This window comes from Semicossyphus pulcher, unplaced genomic scaffold (genome assembly GCF_022749685.1).
Source record: "Semicossyphus pulcher isolate SPU_LCO1_2020_fin unplaced genomic scaffold, fSemPul1.0.p SCAF_15, whole genome shotgun sequence".
Lineage (NCBI taxonomy): Eukaryota > Metazoa > Chordata > Actinopteri > Labriformes > Labridae > Semicossyphus > Semicossyphus pulcher.
Window position 1 is genome coordinate 5,561,645 of NW_027211659.1, and position 27,563 is coordinate 5,589,207.

Genomic DNA, 27,563 nt, shown 5'->3' on the forward strand with positions numbered 1-27,563 from the left:
TATAGAATTAATAGAATACAATTTATAAAGAGAATAAGACTAAAGACAAATAAACACGAAAGACAACAGTAGGGACGCAAGGACGTGTCCAACAATCATTTTCAACCTACATAATTAAATACGTTGTACAAGTTTTTGTCAAACGTAGTAATTTCAGCTGTTTTTAATATACAACATTATACATAGTAACTTGTAATTTATAAAGATTTTAACTTCGGGAACTTTTTATGACATTTTGTTTAGGTTTAGAGGCTACCGGAGTTGCTTGATATTACCGGAAGTTAGCGCGTACATCGAGTTTTATTTTGAAAGTTACAAGCGGATATTCTCTGGGATATCGCGTGACTTTAATATTCGGGCAACATGGCGAGCGCCGGTAGGATGACCGTGGATGGAGGAGACATGATGCGGTATGCCGAATACGCTCCAAAAACAAGCGTTAGGAGCGACGCAGAGATAGACAGACGACTGGTGAGTATCTTTTTTAAGATTTAAGACATTGTTGGAGTCTGTCAAAGTGAATCAGGGTGAATTTTACCTGCTAAAGCGTGGGTTAGGTAACCGCCATGACCGTTAGCAAATGTAAACGCAGGTCTCTGCTCTTGCAGTGGCTGGCGAAATGACAGTTGGCTAAATGGGTAGTTAGCTAAAGTAAACGTTAAACGGGTTTTTGTATTTCCCCTCTTAACAGTGTATTTTCTTTATGCAGGGACGTTCAAACCACAGCCAGTTAAACTAAACAGGAGTATTATGTAATTAGCTATTCCAACGTGGAAAACCTTAAGACTATAGTTTTGAGCCAACACTAACAAAATACTGATGATATTTCTGAAAAAAATAACTTAAATTCTACATTGATCTAAACTATTGCAGGTAAAAACAATATTGTAACGTTCACATTATAAATGTAAAAATTGTGACAGTTTACCATATGTCACTTAAGGCCCTATACATCTTTGTTACATAATGTTTTACGAGCTGTTATAGTCTTTACACACAAGATGGTCCTTTTGCAGTCTACCACTGTGGTTAGAGATGTTAAGCTGCCTGGGATATTGTAAAACTAAACTCTAGGGGACTATACAATTGTAGGGTTTGAAACTTTTATAGAAATAGCACGACAAGCAGTCAGACTAGTAAGTCACAACACAAAGCTTTAGTGTGGAACATTATTTACTACTATTTGTACTATGTACTATTGAATATGAAGCTTTAGTTTTCTTCTCTCTTTTAAATGATCCAAAAATGTATTTAGTTCATGTCTTCACAATTAGATTTCTTGAATACAGATTGTATTGCATGTCAGAAGCTTATTTGGCATATGATTTGAAAGATCAAACAAAGAATGCTTAAGCTGCTTCACAGGTCTTCAGGTATTTTTGTTATAGACCCGTCTACCCAAGTGTGATAACTGCTGGATGTTTTGTTTTCGACAGGGTGGGACTCTGATTGCAGTGGGTCTCGGTGTGGCTGCTGCAGGTTTTGCAGGTAAGAATAATTTACCTCAATATCCAAGATGATGTTATTGGCTTTGCATGTGCATTATTGTACTTCAGGCTTTCAGTATTATTGAAAATAATACTTTTATCCATTACTCTTTTTACTCTAATTTCCTGTTTAAATGTTTTGCTTTTGGTTGCTGTGTTTTTATTTAGAAATGCGTTTGATTTCGAACTGTTTTTGTGTGATTGATCCACAGGCCGCTATGCATTCCAGCTGTGGAAGCCACTTGGACAAGTTTTCACGGAGACTGTCAGAAAGATGCCCTCATCGGTGAGTTATCAGAATAATACTAGACCTGAATACCAATCGAGTTGAAGAAAACTGGCAAGATATGGATATTAACTTGGATTCAACCTGACTTGACCTTGAACCTCTGCAGCCTCAAATGAGGCGTAACTAAAATAATACTCGGCTACTGTCGTGACATACAAGCTAAATCATTCAGGTTCTATGCATGGAAAGATGGCGATGCTTACCTTGATTTTAATTCTTAAGGTATTAAGGTTCAAACTAATCACAAGCTTAAATTGCAGAACAACCAACTGCATGTAGACTGCCAAGTTGTGCTTACAGTCCTTGTTTTTATGTACAAGCTTGAGGATGCAAGATGCATAAAAAACATTGTTTCACATTCTCTGATAACTATAATAATATTGACAATTACATCTCCCTTCCTTTTCTGTCACCACAGGCTTTCTCAGCATATTACAAAGGAGGTTTTGAGCAGAAGATGTCCAGACGAGAGGCCAGTCTGGTTCTTGGAGTCGGGTAAGATGATGAGATGTTGTCTTTAAGTTGCGCGTCTCGCAGCTCAGAAAATTAGTGTTGTTTGTTTGATTACTCACATGGATGTATCACTTGTGTTTTTGTCCAGTCCAAACACCACTAAGGCCAAGGTACGCGAAGCCCACAGGAGGATTATGATCCTGAACCATCCAGATAAAGGTACGCTTAAAGCAGAACATTTAAAGTGATGGAAGCCAAGTCAGATATGCAGACTGCAGTTAGTGTTGGACGATCAATTAACTCTAAATTATGTATCTGTTTGACGTGTAAAATGTATAGTAGAGGCCAGAGACATAAATATGTGTTTGTGTGTGTGCATGCAGGTGGGTCACCATACCTTGCGGCTAAGATCAACGAGGCCAAAGATCTTATGGACAAGGAGTCCCGGCGATGACCTGCACTTCTAACGAACACTTTAAAGACTTCCATCCTCGCGTGCATCATCTCAGCTGGCACTGCTCCATCAACAACAAGACGTCCACCCAGATCTGGAAACATTGCTGACATCAAAATTTAACTTATCTCTGACTTAATATTTTTACATTATGAATATGTATGTCAACTAAGAGTGAAGGATATTACATTTTAAATATTAGTTTAGGTTTTATGGAAAGCTGTTCTACATATAGAAATAGCTCAAAAAAGGAACAGTGCTGCTGCTGAGTTCATGACTTTGCTGTGTATACAGAGACTGTATGAAAGAAGTGGACGCAGTCAATGTGGAAGTGCCTTTAATCTGCGTTCTTTGTTTTGACCAGCAGGGGGCGACTCCACAGGTTCAAAAAAGTCAGATTGCATAGAAGTATATGAGAAAATTACACTATTCTAGGTTGATTAATTACCTCACTAAACATTTTCCAACGGGTTTATGCTCTCAATCTTGAATACAGCATGGTGTCCCGTTAGAGGAAAATAGTCTGTAACATACTCAAGTATAAGGCTACTTTGTGACTGACAAGTTGCTAACATACCGACCTCTCAGTCACGATGGTAGTGAAGCAGTTTGTATCCACACTCCACTGCAGATGAGGCCATGTCTGGAGGCAGGAAATCAAGACGGCAACGGCCAAAATTAGAGGCAAAGTGATGCATGAAGTCCACTTCTTATATACAGCGTCTATAAAATGTATTTATGAGTGTACAACTCTGGGGATATAAGGTATTAGGGAACAATGTCATCTATTGAAAGGACAGTAGATTCATTTAGAGTAATTTCCATGTGTTAACATTTAATGTGGAAGTTGTAAAACTTCCTTTTTCTTAAAATAAACTTTATGTGAAAACATTTACAGTATTTCTGTGTCTGTGTTAAAGATTATGTTTTTATAGTGTTTCTCATAACTTAGTACTCGTACTTTGTATGTGACAATATATAAGGCATAAGAGTGTAAAGTCAGAGAGTGACATGCTTACTGAAGAGCAGGTAAACTATTAACTAGTAACTTACGGAATGGTGCTCTCAGGCCTGGCTTACTCTGTTGAATGGAAGTCTTTGCTGCTCTTTCTTTATGTTTAACTTACTGATTTACTTTTTTCACAAATATAAAACACCTTAAATGCAGTTTCAAAAGGCTTCTTTATTTAGAGGATGATTTCATCTCGATGTCAGATGTAAGGGACAGAAAGCAAGACACAGTTTTTAGCGGTTAGACTTACAGCAGCAGTTATTGGTCACAAATACCAACCACAGCGAGGTTTGTTTCAAAACAAAAAAAAAAGTCAAATAAATACTAAAGGAATCTGTCCTGCTCTTAGTGTACCTTGTTGGCAAATGACCACGAGTCTCTGGGCTCCCAGTCCGTGTACAGGACTGCTATCAGATGTCACCTCAGTTTGTGGTTAGTCTGGACCAGAGCGAGACGGTTTCTGAAGAGCAGTGAAGTGGTTGTAGCCGGTGGGTCCTTCAAAGATGTAAGCATGATGGATACATTTTAATGACTACAACTCCCACGGACCATTTCACCTAAAATCACTCAGTGAGGTTAAGATGGTTGAAATTAGAATAATTTTTTGCTTATAAATCAGTTCATCTGTCCCTGGCGAACGTACAGATACACGGATCCCAAAAATGTTTGTGCACAAAACGTAAGAATATGTGCTCTCAATTTAATATCGGTTACATATTTCACTTCCTCTCTCGTGCATTCATTCATTTGATTAATGATACATTTATGAAGAACTCCAGAACCCTGAAGCCAAGTGTTTATACACTCTTAAAGACTTGGGGCACAGTCGGGTTATATTTAGAAAGCCAAAATTGAAAGTATATCCACAGATCTGTTTGAAGGAAAACTGCAATTAATTTGAGCAAACCATTCAGAGAGTGTCAGCCATAGACTGTATAAAAAGATGGACGACATAACTGCTCCCAAACCCTCTCTATCGCCCCCTGCTGACTGGCTGCAGTATAGGTCATGAAGCCCGCCTCCTCCATGTTAACAGATGAGACATGAGTCAAACTATAAAATCAAAATCATGCTGATTTATGTCCAAGTGTTCATTCTGACAATTTAATTTTTTAATTAGTTATTTGATGCTGTAAAAATGATGATTGACAGCTCTGTTGACAAATACGGCTCCTGCAGCCGATCTGTTCGGGAGAGGAGATGTAACTAAAACAGTCACTACAGTCATTGAAGTTTCCATACCTGTGAACGTCTGCTTCAGACCAACACAAGAAGCTGTTCTGCTGTTAAACACGCCGACGTGCGGCATCTTTGCTGTTTTGTGTGTGTTTTGGTTAGCAGAAGTGGCTACGGCGGCTCCACCCGCTGATCTCTACTGCGCAACTCTGGCTCCAAATGACGTCACCGTCGCATGATGGCGGCGCCTATCACAGGGGCTATTTTGGCATCAATTTTCGTACAATGAGAGCAGATGGAGACGTGTCGTCAATCTATATATACAGATGGACTGGAACTAACTGCATAAAGGTGCTAAATCGTGAGCACAAATTATTGATCTGAGAGTACAAATTATTAAATTGTGTGCAAGAAACATTTTTTTCTCATTACACTTCTTAAATGCATAAAGAAAAGAATGCATTTTATTTTATTTTCTGCAGGTTTAGTTTCCCGTATATTGATGGTATCCATGACAACGTTGATGCAAATTTCATTAGTGCAAAATTTTGTCGGGCAAAACACTATTGTTAAGGGTTTTCCGGCATGAGGCTGACGATGTGTCGTCAGTGCTTGGTATGTTATTCAAACCACAGCGTAACATACGAGGTGCTGAGGTCACAGTTTTTACAGTCTGGTCATTTGCCATCAGCACATTTGGACCCACGAAAAAAAGAGGCATTTGCAAAAAGCAGGACCAACGCCGCACACCGAGTGTGTTAGAGCTGCCGATGACTCCTCGGATGTTAAAGTAACAGAAAAGAAAAGTAACAGGAAGTCAAGATGAGGCACAGACAAGAATTGGTAACTACGTTAGCACCATGAAAGCTCTGCTTACACAGGTAAGCAAATGGCATGCTGGGAAGGATGAGGTGGTTTTAGGTGTACATTAGGAGTATTCTTATGTAAACTGAATATGTTACAGTTGATCGTCATCAACAGAGCATCCAGAGACGTTAATATTAATAATTCCAGTAAATACCTCCAGTATTTTACATTTGGGTTCCTGCTGCATCGCTTATCAGCTGAAAAACAGTCAGAGGGTGCCGTTCTTCAAGCGCATAGCTTCTAAAGTTTATTCTGAATGGAGTGAAAGAACGCTGAGAAATCACATCCAACTTGTTTGTCCTCTTGCACGAAGGAGAAGCAGTGAGGCTGATGGGAAATGTAGTCTCATTGTAACGAAATACCATCAGAGGACAAATTACTACTGCAGTGCAACAGAAGCAACCGAACGAGGACGATCCTGTTTCAGGGAGAACAAATTGGCTGTTAGGATGGAAATAAATCAGCAGCCCTTCATTAACGAGCTTCATTAAGGCTGCTTGGTTTAACATCATCGGGGATCCATTAGCAGTCCTGTGTCGCTCTCTCCAAGTCTTCATCCTGCTCCCCCACCTCCTCTTCTTCCTCTTCATCTTGCTCCTCTTTCTCGCTCAGTTCCTCTCCAATCACATCTAGCCGTCCTTCCTGCCCGTTTAGCATCTCCTCCTCATCGTCGTCATTGTGAAGCCTCGCCTCCTGCAGCTGCAGCCGTCGCTCCTCCACCAGCAGGAGGCGCTCTCTGACGCCCTCTGCTGCCGCCGCCGTGTCGCTGGGAGTCCCAAAGTACTGCTCGCTCCTGGAACCACAAGAATTCAAACTACTTACATTGCATGAAGTGTGTTTGTGTGTGTTCTTGTATATATATCAACTTTTCAACACAGTCACGTTATGGGGACCAGCTGCCCAAGTGGGGACACAAAGTCAGTAGGGCTTAAAAGTGGCTATATTTAATTTTTAATATGAAAAATGTAAAAAGTTTCCCTTGTTTTTTATAGATATTTTTTTGTTGATAGTTTAGAGTCAGACAGGTTTGAAGTTAAGCAGGGAATAGGCGGCTACGTGGAACCGCTATAAACATTTGAACTCCAGGGCACTCCCAATTTTAAGTGGCTTTAAATCATCGTTATGTAGTCCATACATTTACTGTTTGGGTTCACTTTAGCCGCTCTCATCACACCCGTTTTCAATTACGAAGCTAAAGAAAAACGGCATGTACACCCGGCTCAGTACCAACCAGCAGACAGACACAGTTAGAGGCTTGCTAGTAAATAAAGTGGAACATTTAGCAGCGAAGAGCCAGATATTCTTCTCAGGAGTTGGTATAGACCAAACTACTTATTGAGCCTATGGCCCACTGATGAAAGCCTTTGCATTTGCTGTATTACAGACTGGGTGTCTGAGGCAACTTTCGCGGTAAAAATCACAAGCGGCGCCCAGTTAGTGACGAGTTTTCCATCACCCAGCAGTGGTTGGTCTGCCAGAGAGGGTAGGCGGAGCTAAGCGGCTGCTTTTCCGCTCTCTGCAAGTGTTGCGAGTAAACAGTAATCTACTATGGCTGAACAAACAAAGAAAAGATGGATGACTACAGATACAACTTCAACAAGAAGTGAGAATCCAAAGAAAAAGAAACAAACTCGACGCTCAGATGAAGCAAACAGTCTGAAAAGGAAAGCGACCGTCAGCCAGGAAAATCAAGAGTTACAACCGGAGCCAACCGTGGACGTCACACATGCAACACTGTTTGGATATCTGGGAAGTGTGCTCCCGCAATTACCGTTTATCACCATAAGGTGCCGCCAAAGAGAACGAAACTGAAATCTTGAGATTATAACTTTAAAACACGGTAAACTTTGGACTTGCATTAGCCTAGAAAATGTGTGTGTGTATGTACCCATCAGGAAAGATAACAGGCAACGTCAGTCTGTCCAGCAGAGTTTTCCCAGAAGAGTCGACTTCATCCAAAGACTCTGCGTCCACACATTCCTGCTGTAGCACCTGAAACAAAGTTAAAACACAGATACAGAAACATTATTTATACTTTTATCTTCCCTGTTCATCACCTACTTCACCGAGCATGCCCACTGCAGATGCTCTGTTTAATTTCTATAACATTACCCTCTCAGCGGCTGTGTGGAAGTTCAGGGCCAGCTCCAGCCTTTGTTGTCTCTCCTCAGCGCTGACGCTGAACTGTTTCCAGACTCGGTTGAGTCTCGGCAGGGTGTCTCCCGAGGAGCGCGTCGTGCAGCGCAGAGACTGACAGAGGACGACTGTCGCCTGCAGCAGCTGACGGCCGTAATCATAGGTGCTCTGATTAAAGACACAGGAAGGAGGACAGAGAAGGACGGTTATTGTCTGGTAGGGTTTTGCTTTTCAGATGTCTCAAGCATGACTCAGCAGATGACGATGCAGATCAGTCAGTGCACTTTTTCGCAGAAGGCTTATGTGTCATTTCCTGTGATGTTTCTGGGGGCGATTTTTGTTCAGGCAAAGCGCCACTGGTAGTAAAATTGTTACATTTCTATTGCGGGTGTAAAGGATCAATTTGTTGGCGTTATATACGTTTGTAATTATAAACAAATCTGCCCTAATCAATATTATTTCAAAATAAAGGATAAAATGAGCAGCCTGGAAATGTCTCACCTGAGCAACATCCACAAACTTCCTGTGTTTGTCCAACATGGTCCTGTTCTCCTGAGAGTCGTCGCCCAGCCTGACGTGAGTCTTCAACAGGGCGTCCATCAGCTCGCCGAGCCACTCCACTGCCTGAACACGCACGGACCATCGTCTCATCAGAACAGGAAGTATAGTTGTGTGCCTTCTCGTACTGTAAGTGTCTTCTTGTGTCTTACCTGTAACGCGTCCTCTTCGCACTTGAACAGTTGGACCATCTGTAGCATCTTTAGTCTCCTCACGTCCACCATGTCCTCACACCTGCAACACACACAAACAAATACAAACACACACTCGGTTAAAGGCCTTTTAAGTTTTGCTACAGTTATAAATGGTGCTGTACAAAAAAGTCTAAATGCCTGGTAAAACTTGAAAGACTTATGGGTACTGTAGTTTTGGAATACTAGGAGAAGAGGCTCCAGGCGCTAAAACACGTAGATGCAAATGTCTTTAGGAAGTCAGTATCATATTTCAACTTCTCACAAAGACTGATAAAAGACACCCTAAGTGGCTCCCTGCTGGACTCAGCTGTGAAAAGTACAAAGGCAAAGAAAGTGACCTCTGCTTGCGCAGCTGCATCTCCTCCATCACAGACTGGACGTGCTGAACGTTGTCCTGCTGTTCTCCAGCTGGACTCTCCGTTTCCTCCAGAGTCCACGGCGGCTGGCTGCACATCTGCTCCATCAACGTGGACCCCTTCTGACGCAGAGCAGAGAGACCCGCCTCTGCATGGAGGGGAGACGATCTTCATTACACCCATCAGTTTACAAAGTGTCTTTGCTTTCATGTGAATATGTAGAATAACGTCACAAAAAGAAAGTTAGTTATATGAGAGCACGAACCAACAGTCTGCAGCTTCTCCTCCAACAGTTTGAGGTTTTGTTGAATCGAAGCTCCGTCAGCTGGAGCCACGTCCGCACAGAGCATGCCCAGTAGACCGTCCAACAGCTGGGACAACTGCAGAGACAAACACAGAGCTTTGATTGCTCTGAAAAAAAAATGTTTATTTCATTCTTATTTTCTTTCCACACCTCATCCTGGAATCCTCGCCTTTATTTTCAGCGTACCTCTTTCAGAGCTGTGAAAAATCTTCTCCTGATGTGCAAAGCCAGCAGTTTTCCTCTGGCTACAGTGTTTGAGCTGAACTAAGGTAGATGTGTCCTGGACCTACCTCGGTACTGGACGCAGATGAAACTGCAAACAGCCCCTGAGGGTTTTCTTTGAACACAGGTTTTTTTTTAAGTCTAAACATAAAAAAAAAAAACAGCTGATGCAGAGTGTGTGTGCATGTTTTGGTGTGTGTGTGTGTGTTACCTCCTGCGTAGTGCTGTGGAAGGTCTGCGCCGCCTGCAGGACGTTCTGTCGGCCCTCCAGATGAGCCGCCTGTCTGTAGCAAACGTCACTCAGCTGCTGCTGCAGAGCCTTCAGCTCCACCACTTCCTCCTCCTCCCCGGCACTGAGCAAGGCAGCGATCTGCTGGTTCAACTCCACGTACACCGCAAACCATTCCTGCACGCACAGAAGCAGCAGTGTTCGTATTTACCACCAAGGTGACTAACAAGGCTTTGTTCCCAACTGTGCCAAAACTAGGGCAGCCTGACACAAAACCCCTTTAAGAAAGTTATGATGTTCAGTTTTGTGATGCTCTGGGCCTAAGCCGCTGCAGTGATCACAATATCAAAGTGTCCTATGCAATGTTTTAAGAGTGACAGTTTTAACCGTTGAAGTAGCAACAACAGAGAGGAAGCATCAAAGGACAAACATGATCACATCAGGGCGTTTCCTTACACTGTGCTGACTCTCGATCTCCTCGTGTTTCTGCTGCAGGGCCTGAGCCGCTCGCATCGAGTCTCCGATCTCCTGCTGAGTCTTCAAAAGCTCTGAGCCTGGACCCTGCAGCCAGGTGACCACCTGAGACAAAGACACAAAATACAGACTTTGTGATCCCCTGTTGAAGGAGAAGTAGGAGGTGCTGGTGCCAGAAGTAAGATTCAGATCCATTTTCTCTACAGAGACAATTCCAGCTGACTCACAGTTAGAGCTCTTTAACCAGATTTGACTAAGAAGTAAACGTTTATAATGTTGTTTAACTCGTTTATCTCTTTACTTTCCTCGTTGACACTTGTTCTTTTCCTACTGTGCCAGGTCAAAATGTCCTCTGTGAAAAAGGCCTACTGAGAGAGACAGTTCTTTATTGAGTCTCTGAGCTGTAGTTCAGCAGAGCGACCAGCAGGGGGCTCTCAGGCTCTACTTCACATGCTGTGAAACTGGGTATTACATGATAGGTTAGGTTCCTGTTCATAAACCTTTTCTAGAATAAAATAAAAAGTAAATGTTTAAGTCAGTTGTCCTTGTTATCCTCTATACACTTGATTTACTTTAATTCCTGACAGCCCAGTACAGCCAGCTGCAAAACAAAAAGTACAACTGAAAACTGACAGCTGAGGCATCTGAGTTGTGGGGATTAAATGAGATCATGCAAAAGTTATAAAAAGTATTATTGAATTTCTAAATTGGCCTTTAAAAAAGGGGCATTCCAGATATTTCCAGTATCATGGTTCTTTCATTAAGTAGGAGGAGACAAAAGAAGTATTGTCAAAATGAAGGCAGCAGAGGCAGAAACACCCTGACCTTTATTACCCACTGTGAGTCAAGCTCCGAAAACACTGTATGCTACATATCCCACAATAAAACTAATGTTTCTAGATACACCCTTTCTGCTTGGTAAATTCTCACAGCTTTCAAACTCCATGTCACAAGTTTCGCTTAAAATGTAACAAGCTTTGAACTCCAATACGAGACCTTGACCATGATGACATCATAAACCAAACTTCAGAGGTAAAATTGGCGGTATGTCCCTTTAAACTACAGCGTGCACTGATAAATAAGAGATTCCCAGAGAAAAAAAAGAACAAATTTGTACACATTTATATTATAACTTTTAAAATATTAAATAAAAACACATTATTATTACAAAATAAAATCATATACACCATAATGGTTTTGTAAGGCGTTGAATGTTCACCGTAGCACACTACAGTCCTAACATCTGGAAGCATCCATCCAGATGTGTGTGTCAGTATCATGATTTAATTGTATTTATCAGGTCAGTGATGCCTTAAAGAGCCCACGCAAACACACACACACACACAGTTCGATCCAGAACTAGGCCAGCACCCCCCGCCACCTCAAATCCTCCAGGCTACCGGCCGACATGATTCTGTTGCCATGGCAACCCCAGGCTCGTCTCCAAGACGGTGGCGTTACCCACGAGCCCCCGCGGCTCAGAGGAACCCTACTAAACACAGCGGAGTCTACTCGTAATGAGAGTGCAGTGGAGCTGACTCACTGTTTCCGAGGGTCAAAGGTCGAAGACGTGATGATAAAAGAATCAGGGCAGGAGACTTTTAAAGACCAAGAGGAGATATATACAGACTTGTGAGTAGCTGGAGGACAAAATTCCACATTTGTATAGTTTGTATTTTCTTTTCTTTAAGAGAGTTATATATGAACTCTGATTCCTCTCAAATGTCCAGCAAACATAAAGCTATAGCAAACAACCAGTTAGCTTAGCCTAGCATAGCACAAAAAGTGCAAACGTTTGGACACTGGTAGCCTTGCACAGTCTGTTTATCAGCACCTCTAAAGCTAGAACGTTATATGTAATTTATATAAAAACTACCATAAGAAGTCAGAGGCTTTCAAGTAGCGTTCCCAAACTGCTTGTTGACACACCTGAGCTCAATTTTCGACACAGGTTCACAGCTGTCTCTACAACTCAGCGTGTGTTACCTGCATGACCTTGGCGTGGATCTCGTCGAGCTGGGTGCGTTTGTTTCGCTGCCTGCAGAGCTCCTGGTATTTGGTGTACTGCTCCCTGAGTGAGTCCAGCAGCTTCATCACCTGAGGCTGAGCCAGCAGCTCCTCCTCCATGGGACACCAGGCTGGACCTGGAGGTCAGAGGTCAGAGAGAGGTCAGGCAGAAGATCTTTAGGGTCCCTTTCCTCTGGACAAAATGGACAAAGTGTACCAGTGATTTTTCCTTTTTTAGGTCATTGAAAATATCAAATCAGTCTGTAAGGTCAGGGTACTTCACTGTCGGCATTTAATCCCAGTACCATCCCAGCACTGGGAGTAAAGCCCTGGCACCATTAGAAAATATATACACTCATTTCAACTGAGTAATCTTAAAAACAGCCAGCATCTGAAGTGTTTGTAGAAGCTTTTCTGCAGAGATTCAGATGTCTGTCACTAATAAAAAACATACACTACATGGCCAAACATTATGTGACAGTTCAGCATGTCCTATATAAACCATAAGCATTAATCTGCGGCTGTAAAAGCCTCTCTTCTGCTTTCAGGCTTTTCAGCAGATTTTGGAGCGTGGCTGCAGGGATTTTCTCTCAGTCAGCCAAACGAGCATTAGTTCAGTCCAACGCTGATGCTGGCTGATAAGTCGGGCTCGCAGTCGTTGCTCCAGTTCATCTCAAAATGTTGAGCGGGTTGAGCCAAAGTCAGAAGACCACAAAACAATTTAAAATAAGATGTTTTTTTTTACATAAACATAAACAAACACACTTAAAATAAAGACAAATACATTTGAGAGAGTTTTAAGGTTCTGAACAGAAATATTATAGTTGACCATTAACTTAGCCCCGCCCCCCTTAGCAACTTAGCTACAGTGTTTCATACTCGCACACATCTTGTGGCAGATTAAAAACTAAAATTCTAATTAGTTTGTAAAACAAAGGGACCTTGGTTTTTAACAGATGTACACAAAGCAGCTTCTCCTCTCACCTCTTTTTTGAAACTGACACCTGTGGCTAGCAGTTTTTATCAGTTGTAGCGAGCTCGCTAATTAAGCTAACGTTAGCTCCATGAGTCGGTTTAAAGTGCCTTCAGACTAACTTACCTGTTTTTTTAAAGATGTATTTATTAATGGAGCAGGTCAATAAAATACATTAAACATTAAGGCCTATTTTAGGCCCACCTGGTCCCACATAAAATCTCTACAAATACAATAAAAAAATAAAATAAATAATAATAATAAAATTAATTAATTAATTTAAGTATATCTATAATAATTATAAAATAAATACAATTATATAATAATAAAATAAATAAGTGTATATGTACAATAATAAAAAATAAATAAATAAATAAATACAATTATATATAATAAGAAAATAAATAAATGTACATGTACAATAATAAAAACAAAATAAATAAATAAATACAATTATATATAATAATAAAATAAATATATGTACATGTACAATAATAATAAGAAAATAAATAAATACAATTATATATAGAATAATAATAAAACAAGCAAATGAAAAAAATTATATATTTACCCTTTTTTTTTTTAAAGTAGGAGGGTCTGAAATGGGCACCTGATAACTATGATATTGTCATAAATAACTGAGGCTAAAGCTAACACGTTCCATGTAAAAGGTTAGCATATTCACCAGTTGATGTAGAAGACAGAAATAGAGCTATAGCCTTGTTTTTGTATTGTAGATTATATAACATTAAAAGTAAGATCAGGAAAAGTAAGATCAGACTTATTTCATCTTAATGTAATCCTGTTTGGCTTGTTTGCTTACACACTTGTTTCCCATTTCATGCTACAGCGGAGAGGGCTCTTAGTATAAGGACTGATTGATGAGTTTGGCAAACATAACGCCATCTCAGGTAACGTAAAGTGTGAGCTTCCCAAAATCCAATAAAGAGCTTGACAGAGTCGATAACATTAGGCTGAACTCTGAGAGCAGCATCGGACGCAGTCAGGAAATACTAAGTGGATATAATGATTTGTTTTATTCATGTTTTTGTTTTATGACTGTTACTCAGCTTGGTGAAGAGTTATGAGGACAGAGACACTGTAACCGAGGTCTGAGTCACTGTGAATTGGGCCCTCTCACTCTCCTTCTCACTCTAGTGCCATATACAGCACTCGTGAAAGGCTGAATAGCTGCATTAAAGTATCTAACTCCAACAACAACAGCTAAGTGAAAGAAAATTAAACTAAAGAATACATATAACATTAATTTAACCCTCTATTCTTTACATATCTATCCATATGTCTAAGACCAGTACACTGACGCCAAGTTCCTCACCTCCCTGTCCTCCTCCTCCTCCCTCTGTGCCGTTAAAACGACGCTGCTGCAGCTCCGACAGCAGCTCATGACCTGCAGACAGAAACAGAGACAGAGAGAGAGACAGAGGGGTTGGCTTGAGATTTAAAAGCCTGTTATAAAAGCATCTGAAACAATAACACGCCAGTGTTTGCGCACACGATGTTACATTATGAAAGGAGCTGGTGGAGGGAGGAGGGTGGTACCACAAACAAAGACTCCTTTCACCTCTGCCCGACACTCAGACACAGGCCGCTCAGTACAGTTAACACAGGCGTCCATCATTCATCCATCTCTAGTGTCTATTTAGCTCCAGGTCTTGGAGGGAGCGGGCTAAGTACCCGAGACCTCCTTGTCCCCACCCCTCTCCTCCAGGTCGGGGCGAGCCCGTCCCACACGTTAGGCTACTTGAATCCACAGCTATATCTTTTAAATCTCTACCCAGGCCTGATGAGCGCCAACAGAACTGAAGTTGAGCACACAGTAAATGAGCAAGCAAGTTAAATACAGGGCGCTGGTTGAGTTATTTTGAGCTCTCTTTGTACCTCTATTGCACTGCACTTAAAGGAGGTAAAGACACATTTTACATGAGTGTAATACAGCTAATAAAGCAGGGTTTTTTTTAGCTAGTATTTCTTAAAACAGAAGTCAGGTGCTCAAACAAGCATTGATACAGCATTGATCTAATCATACTCTTCTCTATTCTGGTCATTAAAGTCGAGCTGAAACGGCATTCTGAGAGTATCTAGCTTCCGTATCGTGACATATTTCCGAGTGAAACAGGACGTGCAGGCGGGACATATCATTAGAGGGATTTGATTTGATCGTTGAGAAGTGGGCGTAGACAAACGTTCTCCACAGCGCAGTAGCTAGCTAACTGACTGAGCGTTCTTGGTGCTCTGCGGCTAAATGTTGCAGATTGATTGGTTGAAATTGGTTGGTGCTAACTTACGTAAGCACGCGGGATATTTTCTTTTTTAAAGGAAGAAAAAATGATCTGATGTTGATATAAGAATACGAAGAAATGGATTTTCTGTATTTTTTTTGCCTATGTTGTCAAATAGATGCACAATATTACCGGGGATGTGATCTGAAAGGATTAAAATTACATTTTTCATTTCACCTCGACTTTAAAAAATCCCTTCCTTGTGACGTTTTAGAGATGGGAGATAAAATCTAGTGTCCTTTTTTTATCCTAAGAAGGTTATGGGCAGTCTGTGATAGACAAATCAAGTGCATTCCTTCCACAGTTACAGCCTTTTAAGAATAAAATACAATTTCCTCTCTGATCTTAAAAGAAAAAATTACAACACATTTAACATTTGAAAGGAGCTTAAATCAGACAAAGATGATACTTACCGGTCTGAAGGACAGTTTCAGGGTCAAAGGATGGCAGGAGGGCACAGTCAGCTGATCTGCACAGGAAAGACAGACACGTTAGCATACTTCATATTGCATGGGGCGATTTGACCCATCCTAATTATGAATTTGACCTCCCCAAAAGAAGTAAAAGCAACAGGTAAGGGGGGATGGAAACATTCTTTTTAATCAGTAAATGTATGAGTAGAATGTATTTACCTTATTCATGCGTGGAAGAATGTTAATATGCTAAAAGACACCCCGATCATCTACCTGCCTCACTTACATTATTTCAGTGGCTTTTATCCTCATTAAGGTTTATGCATGTTGCTAATGTAAGCACTGTACATTGACTTAAATAGCTAGCTTTAAATGCTTTACCTTAAAGATAAGATAAGATAGATACTTTATTAATCCTGCAGGAAATTATAGTGCCAGATGGCTCCAAAAATGCAGTACAATTAGAGAAATACAACTTATTGTTCATGGTTAAGATTGTGTCTACAGAAGAATGCTAATGTTGGCTAACTTTTAGCCTTAAGCTACAGTTTAGCTAACACATTTCGCCAGCTAAAGCCTTCTTTAGCTTTTCCTAAAATTAGCTAAATAATGTTAGCTAGCTAATAGCGCGCCCTTTAACTTTCAGTGTTGGTGGGGCGCTGGTTTAGCTCAGCTGTTAAAGCGCACACCCCGTGTATAGAGACACAGTCCTCGACGCAGCGGCCCTGGGCTCTACTCCGACCCTTGGCCCTTTGCTGCATGCTGCATCTGACCCTATTCACTGTATATATAATACCATAAAGGCAAAGCTAGCTGTGCCTTTGGCTAGGCTATATTAGCATATAGTGTGTGCGTACTTTTCCTTGTCCACAGTGCTGCTCTTGTCACTATCGTTGATCATGGACAGCTCGTCCAGCAGTGACGTCGACTCCTTGGTGAACTTCTCAAACACCTTTAACAAATAATAACAAATAATGAACAAAGCTACTCAAAGCTGATTTGGGAACTAGGATTTTTATTAAATCCATTTTAATAATGAAAGTACAACAGACCAGTCTCTTGTTGAGCCAGTCGCTGTGGTCGTAGTCGAGGCTTCCTCCAAAGTCGTCCGTTAGCTGACATGGCTCAATGTAACGAGTCAGCTTATTGGCCGAAACCAGGATCACCTGACAGGAAGCACACAGAGAGGATGTTATTAAATCAAACAATAACAAGCTGTTTCATTACGTAGAAAGGCCGACACATGGCAGAAATATTGATTAGCTGCAGCAGGATGTTTACAGGAAGCTTATCGGACTAAAAGTTGCACATTGATTTGTCAAAATGACTGCAGGCAAGGTATCTTTCATAAGCCTTCTTCTAATGTAATGTTAGATGCAGGACAAGAGTTGTTTCATAACTGAGGCCTCTCCTTCTTACTTCTCCTCCCATCAGCCAGTGACCCAAAAACAGAAGAGCTCAGCTTTACATGGCTTCCTTTTTCCTCATTGGTCCAAAATCTTCTATTTTCTCATTTTTAAGTTTATCTCAGCTCATTCTGGGAAAACTAGTTCCAAATAGTCGTCCCGAACAGCAGCACACTCAGTGACACAGTTTTTAATTATTGGATCATTTCAGCCTGATGTTGAAAACTCATTTTAACTTTTATTTAGTGCTTTTATTGCTGCTTTTATTGCTCCCTCACATCTGCTCTTTTCAGCAACAAATTCCTACTAACTGCCTGCTGGAGTTATTATGTCAAGCTAATAACTAAACGTTACTTAATAATCTGTACACATTATGAGGCAGTTGGGATGCTTAGTGTAATGAGTAATTGCTGGCTCCTCAAAATGCTCTGCAAGAGGAGCTAAGACGGAGAAGGGGAGCAGCCCGTGTGTACTCGAGGCGGTGATGCAGCTCAGACATATTATTCATGTAGCCCGGCCATTTGTTGACTCAGTATTTCAGGGAGGGCATTTTCTGTAGACATAATTATAGTCCTATGCTGCGGTCGGACAGCATAGGAAGATTCCTAACTTGGTGAAATGACCTTGAGGTACGTACAGTAAGTAGCAGTCACGATAAGAGTTCACCAAGTTCTCTAAATGCTGTAATAAAAAAAAAGGTGCTTCAAGGCTTGAGTTCTTATTTCCTCTATAGCAGGAAAAATGGGGCTTTCTTTATGAAAGGACAGGGGCTAATGCAGTCACACAATTCCTTGCGGTAGCTACATTTAAAACAACGCATTATGATACTGGGCAATAACCACGACTGACAAAGGAAACAGATCATCATGTAAGTTAAAGGGTGGGTATTATGCTAATTTCAAGCTTCATATTTCACTCTGTGATACCTGTGGAGTAGCTTAGCATCATTTACAGTTAAAAAACTCCTCACACTGGTGCTCTGTGCAGGCCCTCATACAGCCTCTGCCTGACAAGACTCAGTCAGCTCTGTCCCTTTAAGAAACCCCGCCTCTACAAGCCCGCTTTCTTCTGATTGGCCAGCTCTCTGGAGCCTGCTGAGGCTGCACTTTGTGATGTCACAAAGTGCAGCATGTAGAAAAAACTGTGTGAAACTTGGCGTTCACAGCAGCCTGCAAACTGAGCGGAGAAGCCTGGGGATTACTCCAACATACTTCAACCTACAGATTTGAAACTTCACCCACGTTTAGTCTGGACATCCAACATTGTTACATTATATAACACAGAAGGGATATGAGACATTTTTAAACAGGTGATGTTTTAATTCAACATGTCTGAAACTTAAGAATGATAATATATGTACAGTAGCAGATATGTGCTGCGAGCAAATTAGGCCCATCTTGCATATATTTGACAATTATTTTACAATCATACTAATAAGGATTCACGTTGATGAATATGAAGGACAGGAGGATGACCATAAGCAACTATTCTCAATGTGAAAACCTTCTTATTTCACCTTTATGACTGTAACCTTCCTTTTTTATTTCATTTAAACCTTTGTGTTAATTAAAAAAAACTTTGCCCTATGTTTCTATAGCCTGCAAGCAACACTATACATTTTTAGTAGTCTATTATGGGAACATTTTAGTTTCACTACAGCAGACCCACGTCAGCATTAATCACATAATTATGTAGTCAAGAGTTTCCATCAAGGTCAAGGAAACTTTGGCTATTAGACGCAGCCTTGGTTTTATTAGAACATTTTACAGTCAGCATGGAAGAATCAGATTCTTCTTAAAGAGGGGGTATTTTGCTGTTTCACATTTAAAGACATATATATAATGTTACGATGTTGGATGTCCAGACTAAACGTGGGTGAAGTTTCAAATCAGCAGGTAAAAGTATGTTGGAGTAATCCCCAGGCTTCTCAGCTCAGTCTGCAGGCTGCTGTGAACAACAGGTTTCACACGCTGCACTTTGTGACCTCACAAAGTGAAGCCTCAGCAGGCTTCCGAAGAAAGTGGGCTTGTAGGGGCGGGGTTTCTAAAAGGGACAGAGCTGAGTGAGTCGTTTCAGGCAGAGGCTGTATGAGGGCCTGCACACAGCACCAGTGTGAGACACATGACTTTTTTTTTACTGTAAATTATGCTAAGCTACTCCGCAGGTATCACAGAGTGAAATATGAAGTTTGAAATTAGCAAAATACTGCCCCTTTAAAGTTATACTTCTTTATATAAAATTTCTACATCTTTTAAATGAGAACTTTGTACTCACGAGGCAAAGTTTAGAGCATTCTTCAGGCCATTTATTAGTTGTTTTTATACACAAATGCTGATCACCCATAGGTTTCTAGCCCTGCTTCAGTCTCAACTCAACAGCTGAGAGTTTTTGGATCACAAGACAAACCTCCCTCATCGTCCCTGAGCGATTTCTAAATCCGAGCATAGAGAGTTCTGTGTTCTAAAACGGCCTACGAGCAGATCTGAGGTTTTATAAAAGATCATCATCTATGAAGAAAAAAACGTCACACATTTGTTCACCTACATTCTGTTAATGATGCAAGTTACAATCAGTCGCTACAACACCCTGAACTGCACGTTTATAAAAGGCTGCTTTACAAATAAACCTGCTCAGACAGACAGCTGGTAACGACTCCGTCCTCCAGTTGTCACTGCAGCAGATGATGACAGAGAAACTTGACTCAACTCTGTGTGTTTATTTAAGTGTTAGGTCAGACTCGAGAGCAGCTGTACGCCACACACCCCACCGTGACATCCACACACACTCCATAGTTAAGATGAGTCACATTTTGACACCGTGGCTGGAATCTCCCTTCCAGCAGCTGTGTGTGTGTTTAGAGTGTCAGTGTTAGAATAAAGGTAGAAGATGAGCACACACAAGTTAATTCATGAATCCTTTCTGTCAAAATATATTTAGTATTCAAATAATCCAACACACACAGCATGGAAACTGTTGCTCTTCAGCAGCCGGCTCTTAAATGTCAGAGCGTCCTTGAACGCACCGACAGCCTCTGCCCTCGGCACACAATCATAACTCGGCTTACTCAAAACAAAACGTACAGCAATTTGATCGTCGATTGCGAATTTGGATTATCTGTCCGCAGCAACTTTCAGCAGACACAGCAACTTGCTCCCGTTACCGTGGCAACAACGGTGGAGCCAACATGGCTGCTGAAATCTGGGTCACAGTGACTACTGATCTCTGCCGGTAAAACCATCTGTTATAATAGAGAATGGGGCTGGCCAAAAAAGAAAAATCACACGCACAGCACACACTCTGAACACACTCTCCTGGCTCAGGTTTCCAGCAGCACACAGGACAATGGACGATGCTAAAGGCTCTCATAGCTGGCTCACTTTCTCTTTGTTTGGTGTAAGGTACAAACACAATTCCAGAGTTCCGTGTTTGTGCTTTTTTTGGACCAAGCTGTCCGTGTCAAGAGCAGAAATCAGACACACAGAAGGTCTGTTTGCCTCTGAGGTTACTTCCAAGCTTGAATCAGAACTGGGCGGTTCGGATCGTCCTGCTCTTCTCTTTGATGGCACGATTTTCCGCCTCGGCCTTGAGTGAGGCTGTTCAACAAACAACACATTTTTGCCTTTCAAGCTGTGGGAAATAAAAACTAGATCTGTGCAACATTACGAAACCGCTGAATGTTTGGAGAAGAAAAAGGCCAAAAGGTGGACTCGAGGGGTTTCTCAACAGCTGGCAGAAGTTAGGATTCAACACTCGTTTGAGACAGGAAGACTGTTGGATTTAGGAGGCCGGAATTGATGCCAATGCTAACGTGTTCTTAAAGGGCCAGTTTGCCGATTTTCAACCTCAGTCCTATCATGCTATTATGTGGAGCTAATGCATTTATGTTAGGAAAAAAATGCAATGTCGCTCTGTTCCTTTGGAGGACGCTATCCGCTTCTCTAATGGGCCCTGGAAAACCTCCGCCAGATGACGTAAAACGCTCGCTAAACTACACTTCCTCAATCTAGCACGCCCACGTCTGATGTCACGTCTCGTTCAAAATCGTCAGGTTTGAAATGTAGACTGCAGACCTTAAGACTTTTTAGACGATCCAGTTGGTATATTGTCATCGTATTTCGGATTCTGTCCCGCTCTGAGCCGTTGCCTGCAGCGAAAACGGTAGTATTTAACTCCAGTGTCTCTCGCTGGGCCGTTCCTTTCAGTGGGAGGGGCGCAATGCATGCTGGGTGTTGTAGGAATGTATAATGGGTGAAACCACAAGCTGTTTGTATAATGTTCTCCACAGCTATGGCGCCAATTTCAAATATTATTGCTTCTATCGATTACAGAGAACACCAGCTTTGTGGATTGGATCCAATTAGGAAGAATCGCATTCAACGTATTTCCTAAAATCAATTTGGATAGAATCAGGATGTGCCAAAAGTTGTCATCAGGCTGGTAGTCTGAACATGACCATGGTGGCACTGGAATAAAAAGTCAGTACAATCCTCTAGTAATGACATAGGTTGGTAAAAACCTTTCTGATCATCCATCCTAAAGAGATATTTCAGTTCCTACCAAAGTCATGCACCAATAATCAACCAATCGAAACTGCCGTCGATGGACCCATATATGGCTTGAATAATAAGTTACAAAATTGGTCCATTTGCTGCATTATCACAGTTTGTAACACACAGTAGAAAACACAAAGAGGAACCTTGCATCCAAAGCCTCACATGGTTCTTAAAAAGTTCAGGTTGTGGAGAACCAGAGGTTACAGGTTATTTAGTCGTTTTAATGCAAGAAAGAACCAAACCCAACATTTAGAAGTCGACCAGAAATGCATCTTGGATTGACCTGTACTCGAGAACAAAAGCAGCTTTCACATTTCAACAAATGTCCAGAATTTTCTTAGAAACAAGCCTCAGATTGAGAAAGAATCACACAAAGTTCACGTTGCACAAAGTACAAGTAAGTTACACAATCAAAATCCTCACAAACCTCTCGTTCTAATATCATTACCTCTCATTGCGTGAGAGGCTGCTCGCTGCACATAAAATATGTTGTTTGCCTCGAAGCATTCAGCAAGAAGCAGCTGAGACACTCACCTCAAAGCCCAGGCGGTCTTTCTCCTTCCAGAAGCAGAAATGTGTGACCTTCTTATCCCAGAATTCATCTGGCTTCACCACGCAGACCAGCGACACCTCGGCTGGGATCACATTCTGAAACGGCAACAACAGCGTCATCATCATCCTCTCCTTTAAAACATCCTGACAAGGTAATGCAGCCGTGTGTTATTATGGGGACTAAAATTATAGGTTTGTACCTGCAACATGAGCACCACTGTCTTTACGATGTTCCACTGAGACTTTCGTCCGTCCACGATGACGGTGAACCCCCGAGCCTTACACTTCTCACTAAGAGAGAGAGAGGAAGGATCTTATAGAACAATACACACAACATTAACACAGTCTCCTGTTCATTCAGAATTTTGGTTCCCTCTTCCAACAAACAAGCCCCAGTTTGTTGTACAATAATCTGAGCGTAAATATAGCTGAGTGTGAAGGCTGCTTCTGAAGCGTTGGAGTGGGGATTACTCGTAGTGCTCCACCAACTGAGTAATGTTTCTTTAAACGAGAGCACGCAGGATCCTTGGAGCCTTGAAGCTATCCATCAAACCAGCCAAGTTTCCATCAGTTTTGAGGAGATATTATAATCAAGGATGCGTCACCGCCGTATAAATTACAAGCATGGACCAGCTATAATCAGACGAAGACATAAAAGACACATGCAAGAAGGTTATTTATTTGCAGCTGCTTAGCTGAAGGGGCCCCAAGTGTAACGTGAACTCTACATAGAGTCGGCAAATACGTTTTTATATGTCAGTATTTTATATTTATGAATATGGTGACTCTTCTCAGTCAAGATAAACCTGCAACTTTTTTGGTTCCAAATGGAAATAAACTATTAAGACCCATTTTCTTTTTAGTCAAAATCATAGACTGTTTAAAAGTATATAAAATGAAATAAATAAAAGCCCCCTGCTGACCTCCTGCAGTGTAGGTCATAAAGCCCGCCTCCTCCATGTTAACAGATGGGACATGAGTCAAACTATAAAATCAAAATACATTTTTTTCAAACATGGTTTCTGTCATTATAGTTAGTTCCTATCATGCTGATTTGCATCCAAGTGTTCGTTTATTTTTAATTAGTTATTTGATGCTGTAAAAAGGATGATTGACAGCTCTGTTGACAAATCCGGCTCCTGCAGCCGATCTGTTCTGGATTAGCAGAGTGGAGGAGGATCCGCGAGAGGAGACGTAACAAAAACAATAACCACAGTCATTGAAGTTTCCACATCTGTGAACGTCTGCTTCAGACCAACACAAGAAGCTGTTCTGCTGTTAAACACGACGACGTGCGGGACTTTGCTGTTGTTTTTTTCAGTAAGTTGTTTTGGTTAGCGGAAGTGGCTACGGCGGCTCCACCCGCCGACCTCTACTGCGCAGCTCTGGCTCCAGATGACATCACCTACCTGGCTATTTTGGCTTCAATTTTGTACAATGAGAGCAGATAGCGACACTAAGTCCATCTTTATATACAGTCTTTGGTCAAAATGCTCAAAATAGGGTGTTCTAACCTGAAAAGAACCTTTTTCATGCTGGTGGATCAGATTGGAGCAATTTGTTCCCCAATCAGAAGTTGACTTCCAATGGAGCTTCCAAACACTAAAAGACTCTGTACTGCAAGAGCTGGCAAATTTATATGCAAGGATTTAAAGGACAACCCAAGGTCATTACAACTCCTGCCATTTTTGTTATTGTTATTTTAATACTGTACTCACTTCATAGCTGCTGTGTTCTCATAATAGATATAAAAGAGAAATAAAAAGACCTCAAATATGGTCCGGGCCCAAGTATCATGTTTGTTAATGTTGCAGTTGTTTTTCTAATCGTGCCCTGTTTAGCCTGCCTGAATTTCAAACAGCTTGTGCAAGGTGTTTTAGAAAAAATAAAATCCCGGTGAGTGATAACGAGTTGAAGGCAGCTGCTGACATTTTTACTGCAGTAATAAAACAGGGACCGGATCATCTGTCAAGCTGCCAACAATTACCGCTGTCAGAAAAACAGCATGAATCATTCTGACCACTTCCAAGAGCCTGACAGGAGACTGGGAGAGAGTGTGCGACTGAAAAACAAGCGGCAAAATGTGGGATTTATTTAATGCTTGAATGGAAAAAACTTCACTTTTGCTTACAGGAAATATTTAAGAGGAATGTTGGATTGTACCTTCGGAAAACTTTCCTAACATGCCTAGGATTAATATGTTTCAAATTTCAAATAGCTGCTGGGCAGGGAGGGATCATCTTATAGTCTGGTTTGTCTCGTATTGGTGCCAAAACGGTAAGATCCACGTTGTACCAGACTGGAATCATCCGTTAAGCCTTTTAGAGTAATGCAGCTGAACATGCAGGATTCTTACTCTAAAGCCAAGATAAAGTGCAGATCCAGCAGCACTTTAGTGACAAGATAACCCCGAACATGTCCAAACACGTTAAAAATTAGACTAAACAGTCCTTTGTTTGCATGACACAAACCAGAGTGTCGCTACTGCCAGAACTGCTCGTCTTAAATGTGTGTGTATACCTGGGGATACTGAGCAGGTAGTCCAGTGTGGCGCTGAGCTCCTCCATGCTGGTCTGATCTGAACTGAGAGGGATGGTCAGGATGAGGCCACTGCGCCGGTCTTTGCCCCCTAATGAGAGACAGAGAAGTAGCGAGGGGGGGGCATATGATTACTGATTAAACAGCATGTCATGGTAGATTACATGGTCCTCAGACTGACTGTATGAGTGTGCGTGTGTCCTACCTGACAGAAAGGCCAGCTTCTTCTTGAGGATGGGGAGTATGCCGGTTGCTTCCATGTTAATGTTTGACATCTGTAAACACAAACACAAACACAAACACTTAAAGAGATAGGTTCACATTTAGATTCTGTTTAAGTTTAATAAATCAGAAAGTAGTCGACAAGTTTACACTGGGATCCTCAGGCTCAGGCACTAGCCCTGATTCTTAAATAACAGTTCACAATCTTAGAGACTAGTTGACTGGTTTAGACATTAGGCCATGGGCTAATGTCTGATATTAGTCAGATATTAGTTCCACTAGCCCACAGGTTCAGACACTGGCCCACAGGTTCAGACACTAGCCCACAGGTTTAGACAATAGCCCACAGGTTCAGACACTGGCCCACAGGTTTAGACACTAGCCCACAGGTTCAGACACTGACCCACAAGTTCAGACACTAGCCCACAGGTTTACAAACTGGCCTACAGGTTCAGACACTAGCCCACAGGTTTACACACTGGCCCAAAGGTTCAGACACTGACCCACAAGTTCAGACACTAGCCCACAGGTTCAGACACTGGCCCACAGGTTCAAACACTGGCCCACAGACTCAAATATTAGCCAACATGCTTAGACACTAGCCCACAGGTTCAGTCCCTAGCCCACAGGTTCAGACACTGACCCACAAGTTCAGACACTGACCCACAAGTTCAGACACTAGCCCACAGGTTCAGACACTGACCCACAAGTTCAGACCCTAGCCCACAGGTTCAGACCCTAGCCCACAGGTTCAGACACTAGCCCAAAGTTTCAGACACTAGCCCACAGCTTCAGACACTGGACCACAGATTCAGACACTAGTCCCCATACAGGTTGAGTCACAAGGCAATCTCTAGTACACACGTTCAGGCACTGACGAGACTTGCCAGCAGGTTCATAAGTTAGTCTACTTTCCAAGAAACCAGCCCGCAGCTGAGAATGCCTAGTCAACAAACTCAGAGCCGACAATCACAGACCCTAGCCCACAAAGTCTGCTAGCTCACACACTAGAGCACAGACGCAATAGACTAGTCCACAGTCCCAGTTTTACAGTAGTATGTGTGTATAAAGTAGCCTACATATGTACAATTTACAGACTGTATTCATATTTAAACGTTTGTTAAGAATCTCAGGCTCAAACACAAAATTGTAATCAGATTGAAGTAAGTTCAACATTACCCTGACACACTTTTGTGTGGTAGGCTTATACGATTTCTAAGCCGAGCTGACGTGATTTGACACAAATCCCTTTATTTAGGAATCAAATTAGAGTTTCAGCTTCTTACTACGAGTGATGTGATCCTACATTAACCCAATATTTCTACCACAGTTTCAGTTTTTTCCAAATGAGGAATTGTTTCTCATTGGTGTTTTGTGTTCAGATGTCTTATCACATTCGTTAGTTTGTTATTTTATTGTTTTATTAAATCTGAAAAAACAGACATCAGTCCTGACTAAACAGATTAGCTGAGAATGTTAGAGCTTATCCATCGATGAAGAAAATAAATGTTATTTCTTTAGAAAAGTTTAACTTTAATGTTGCTTTAATCCGGACTTAAATATTATTTAGTTGAGAGATACTCCAAATTAAGAAACCAAGTTTTCAGGTACTTTTGAAACGTTTGCTTTAACTATTTTGATAAACTGTTTCAAAATAATAACTCCTTAATATGATCCATATGTAGGAGGAATTACGATTACTATTGTTATCATTACTTGTAGGCTAGTAGTAGCTGTATTAGTAGCGATAATTGAGGCTGGTTACTGCTGTACCAGTCAGTCGGTCCTGCCGCAGGGCTTTATCTTCATCATCCTCCTCCTCCTCAGCCTGCCTGCGGCCTGGCTGCAGCTGCAGCTGCAGGACGGCCCGGCCCGGCTCGGTTTGTCTCGGCTTGGTTCGGCTCGGCCCACAGACACAATGACCTACATTCAGCAGCTGCGGGCTGCGGTGGCTGCGGTTTCTAACCTCCCTCCCTTTTGCCTGGAGCCACTCTGTATCAACGACTCTGGAATCAATCAGCAATAAGTATTGATGAGGCGGATTTTCTTACCTTTCACTCAAATCCGCAGCATTATAATGTCCCGATTTTTTCTCCCTGTCCTCCTCCTCTTCTCCTCTGTCCCTCCTTTTCCTCTGCAGTTCTTCTTCTCCTCCTCGTCCTCTGTTCTCCTCTGAAGCAGGTTTCTCAGCAGATGTTTGATCTGTTCCCCATTAAAAATCCCCGAACATCACAGTTTGTTATCCGTTCGTTTTGAACAACAGTGGAGGCACACAGTATGCAGGCGTTGAACCTCGCTGCTCTGCGCAGCCTCAGTGAAGCTGAATTCATGAGTACGACTTCCGGTAAAGCAACATTCGAAATAAAAGCCCGAAGGAGCCACGTATAT

General features: G+C 41.7%; 2 protein-coding genes across 3 annotated transcripts; one reads left to right on the top strand and one right to left on the bottom strand.

The window, feature by feature from the left end:
- Positions 1–363: 363 nt before the first annotated feature.
- dnajc15 (DnaJ (Hsp40) homolog, subfamily C, member 15) lies at positions 364–3,578 on the top strand. Its single transcript, XM_069663310.1, has 6 exons — positions 364–471; positions 1,437–1,488; positions 1,700–1,773; positions 2,195–2,271; positions 2,378–2,448; positions 2,613–3,578. Exons 1-6 carry the CDS (start codon positions 364–366, stop codon positions 2,681–2,683), a joined length of 453 nt encoding a protein of 150 aa, XP_069519411.1. The 3' UTR covers positions 2,684–3,578.
- A 268-nt stretch (positions 3,579–3,846) lies between these two features.
- On the bottom strand, positions 3,847–27,466 carry sestd1 (SEC14 and spectrin domains 1). 2 transcript variants are annotated; one of them, XM_069663162.1, is made up of 19 exons: positions 27,227–27,466; positions 25,159–25,228; positions 24,936–25,044; positions 22,616–22,706; positions 22,398–22,511; positions 16,957–17,070; positions 16,762–16,856; positions 15,905–15,960; positions 14,528–14,599; positions 12,198–12,355; positions 10,194–10,316; positions 9,720–9,914; positions 9,248–9,362; positions 8,965–9,130; positions 8,585–8,666; positions 8,376–8,498; positions 7,851–8,042; positions 7,627–7,730; positions 3,847–6,531 (listed from the first exon to the last, which is right to left on the bottom strand). In XM_069663162.1, the coding sequence occupies exons 2-19, from the start codon at positions 25,226–25,228 to the stop codon at positions 6,261–6,263; spliced, it is 2,250 nt and encodes a 749-aa protein (XP_069519263.1). In that variant the 5' UTR covers positions 27,227–27,466; the 3' UTR covers positions 3,847–6,260. The 2 variants fall into 2 exon arrangements, with proteins under 2 accessions (XP_069519263.1, XP_069519262.1); XM_069663161.1 differs by having other exon boundaries at positions 3,847–6,552.
- Between the last annotated feature and the right edge of the window lie 97 nt (positions 27,467–27,563).

Bases quoted from the DNA above. Each gene is read 5' to 3' on its own strand.
- dnajc15 (XM_069663310.1), top strand. From the start codon at position 364: ATGGCGAGCGCCGGTAGGATGACCGTGGATGGAGGAGACATGATGCGG. The intron at 1,774-2,194 runs GTGAGTTATCAG...CTGTCACCACAG, and splicing joins TCAGAAAGATGCCCTCATCG to GCTTTCTCAGCATATTACAA. The intron at 2,449-2,612 runs GTACGCTTAAAG...GTGTGCATGCAG, and splicing joins CCTGAACCATCCAGATAAAG to GTGGGTCACCATACCTTGCG.
- sestd1 (XM_069663161.1), bottom strand. From the start codon at position 25,228: ATGTCAAACATTAACATGGAAGCAACCGGCATACTCCCCATCCTCAAG. The intron at 22,707-24,935 runs GTATACACACAC...TCTCTCTCTTAG, and splicing joins TACCTGCTCAGTATCCCCAG to TGAGAAGTGTAAGGCTCGGG. The intron at 22,512-22,615 runs GTACAAACCTAT...TTGCCGTTTCAG, and splicing joins CAGTGGTGCTCATGTTGCAG to AATGTGATCCCAGCCGAGGT.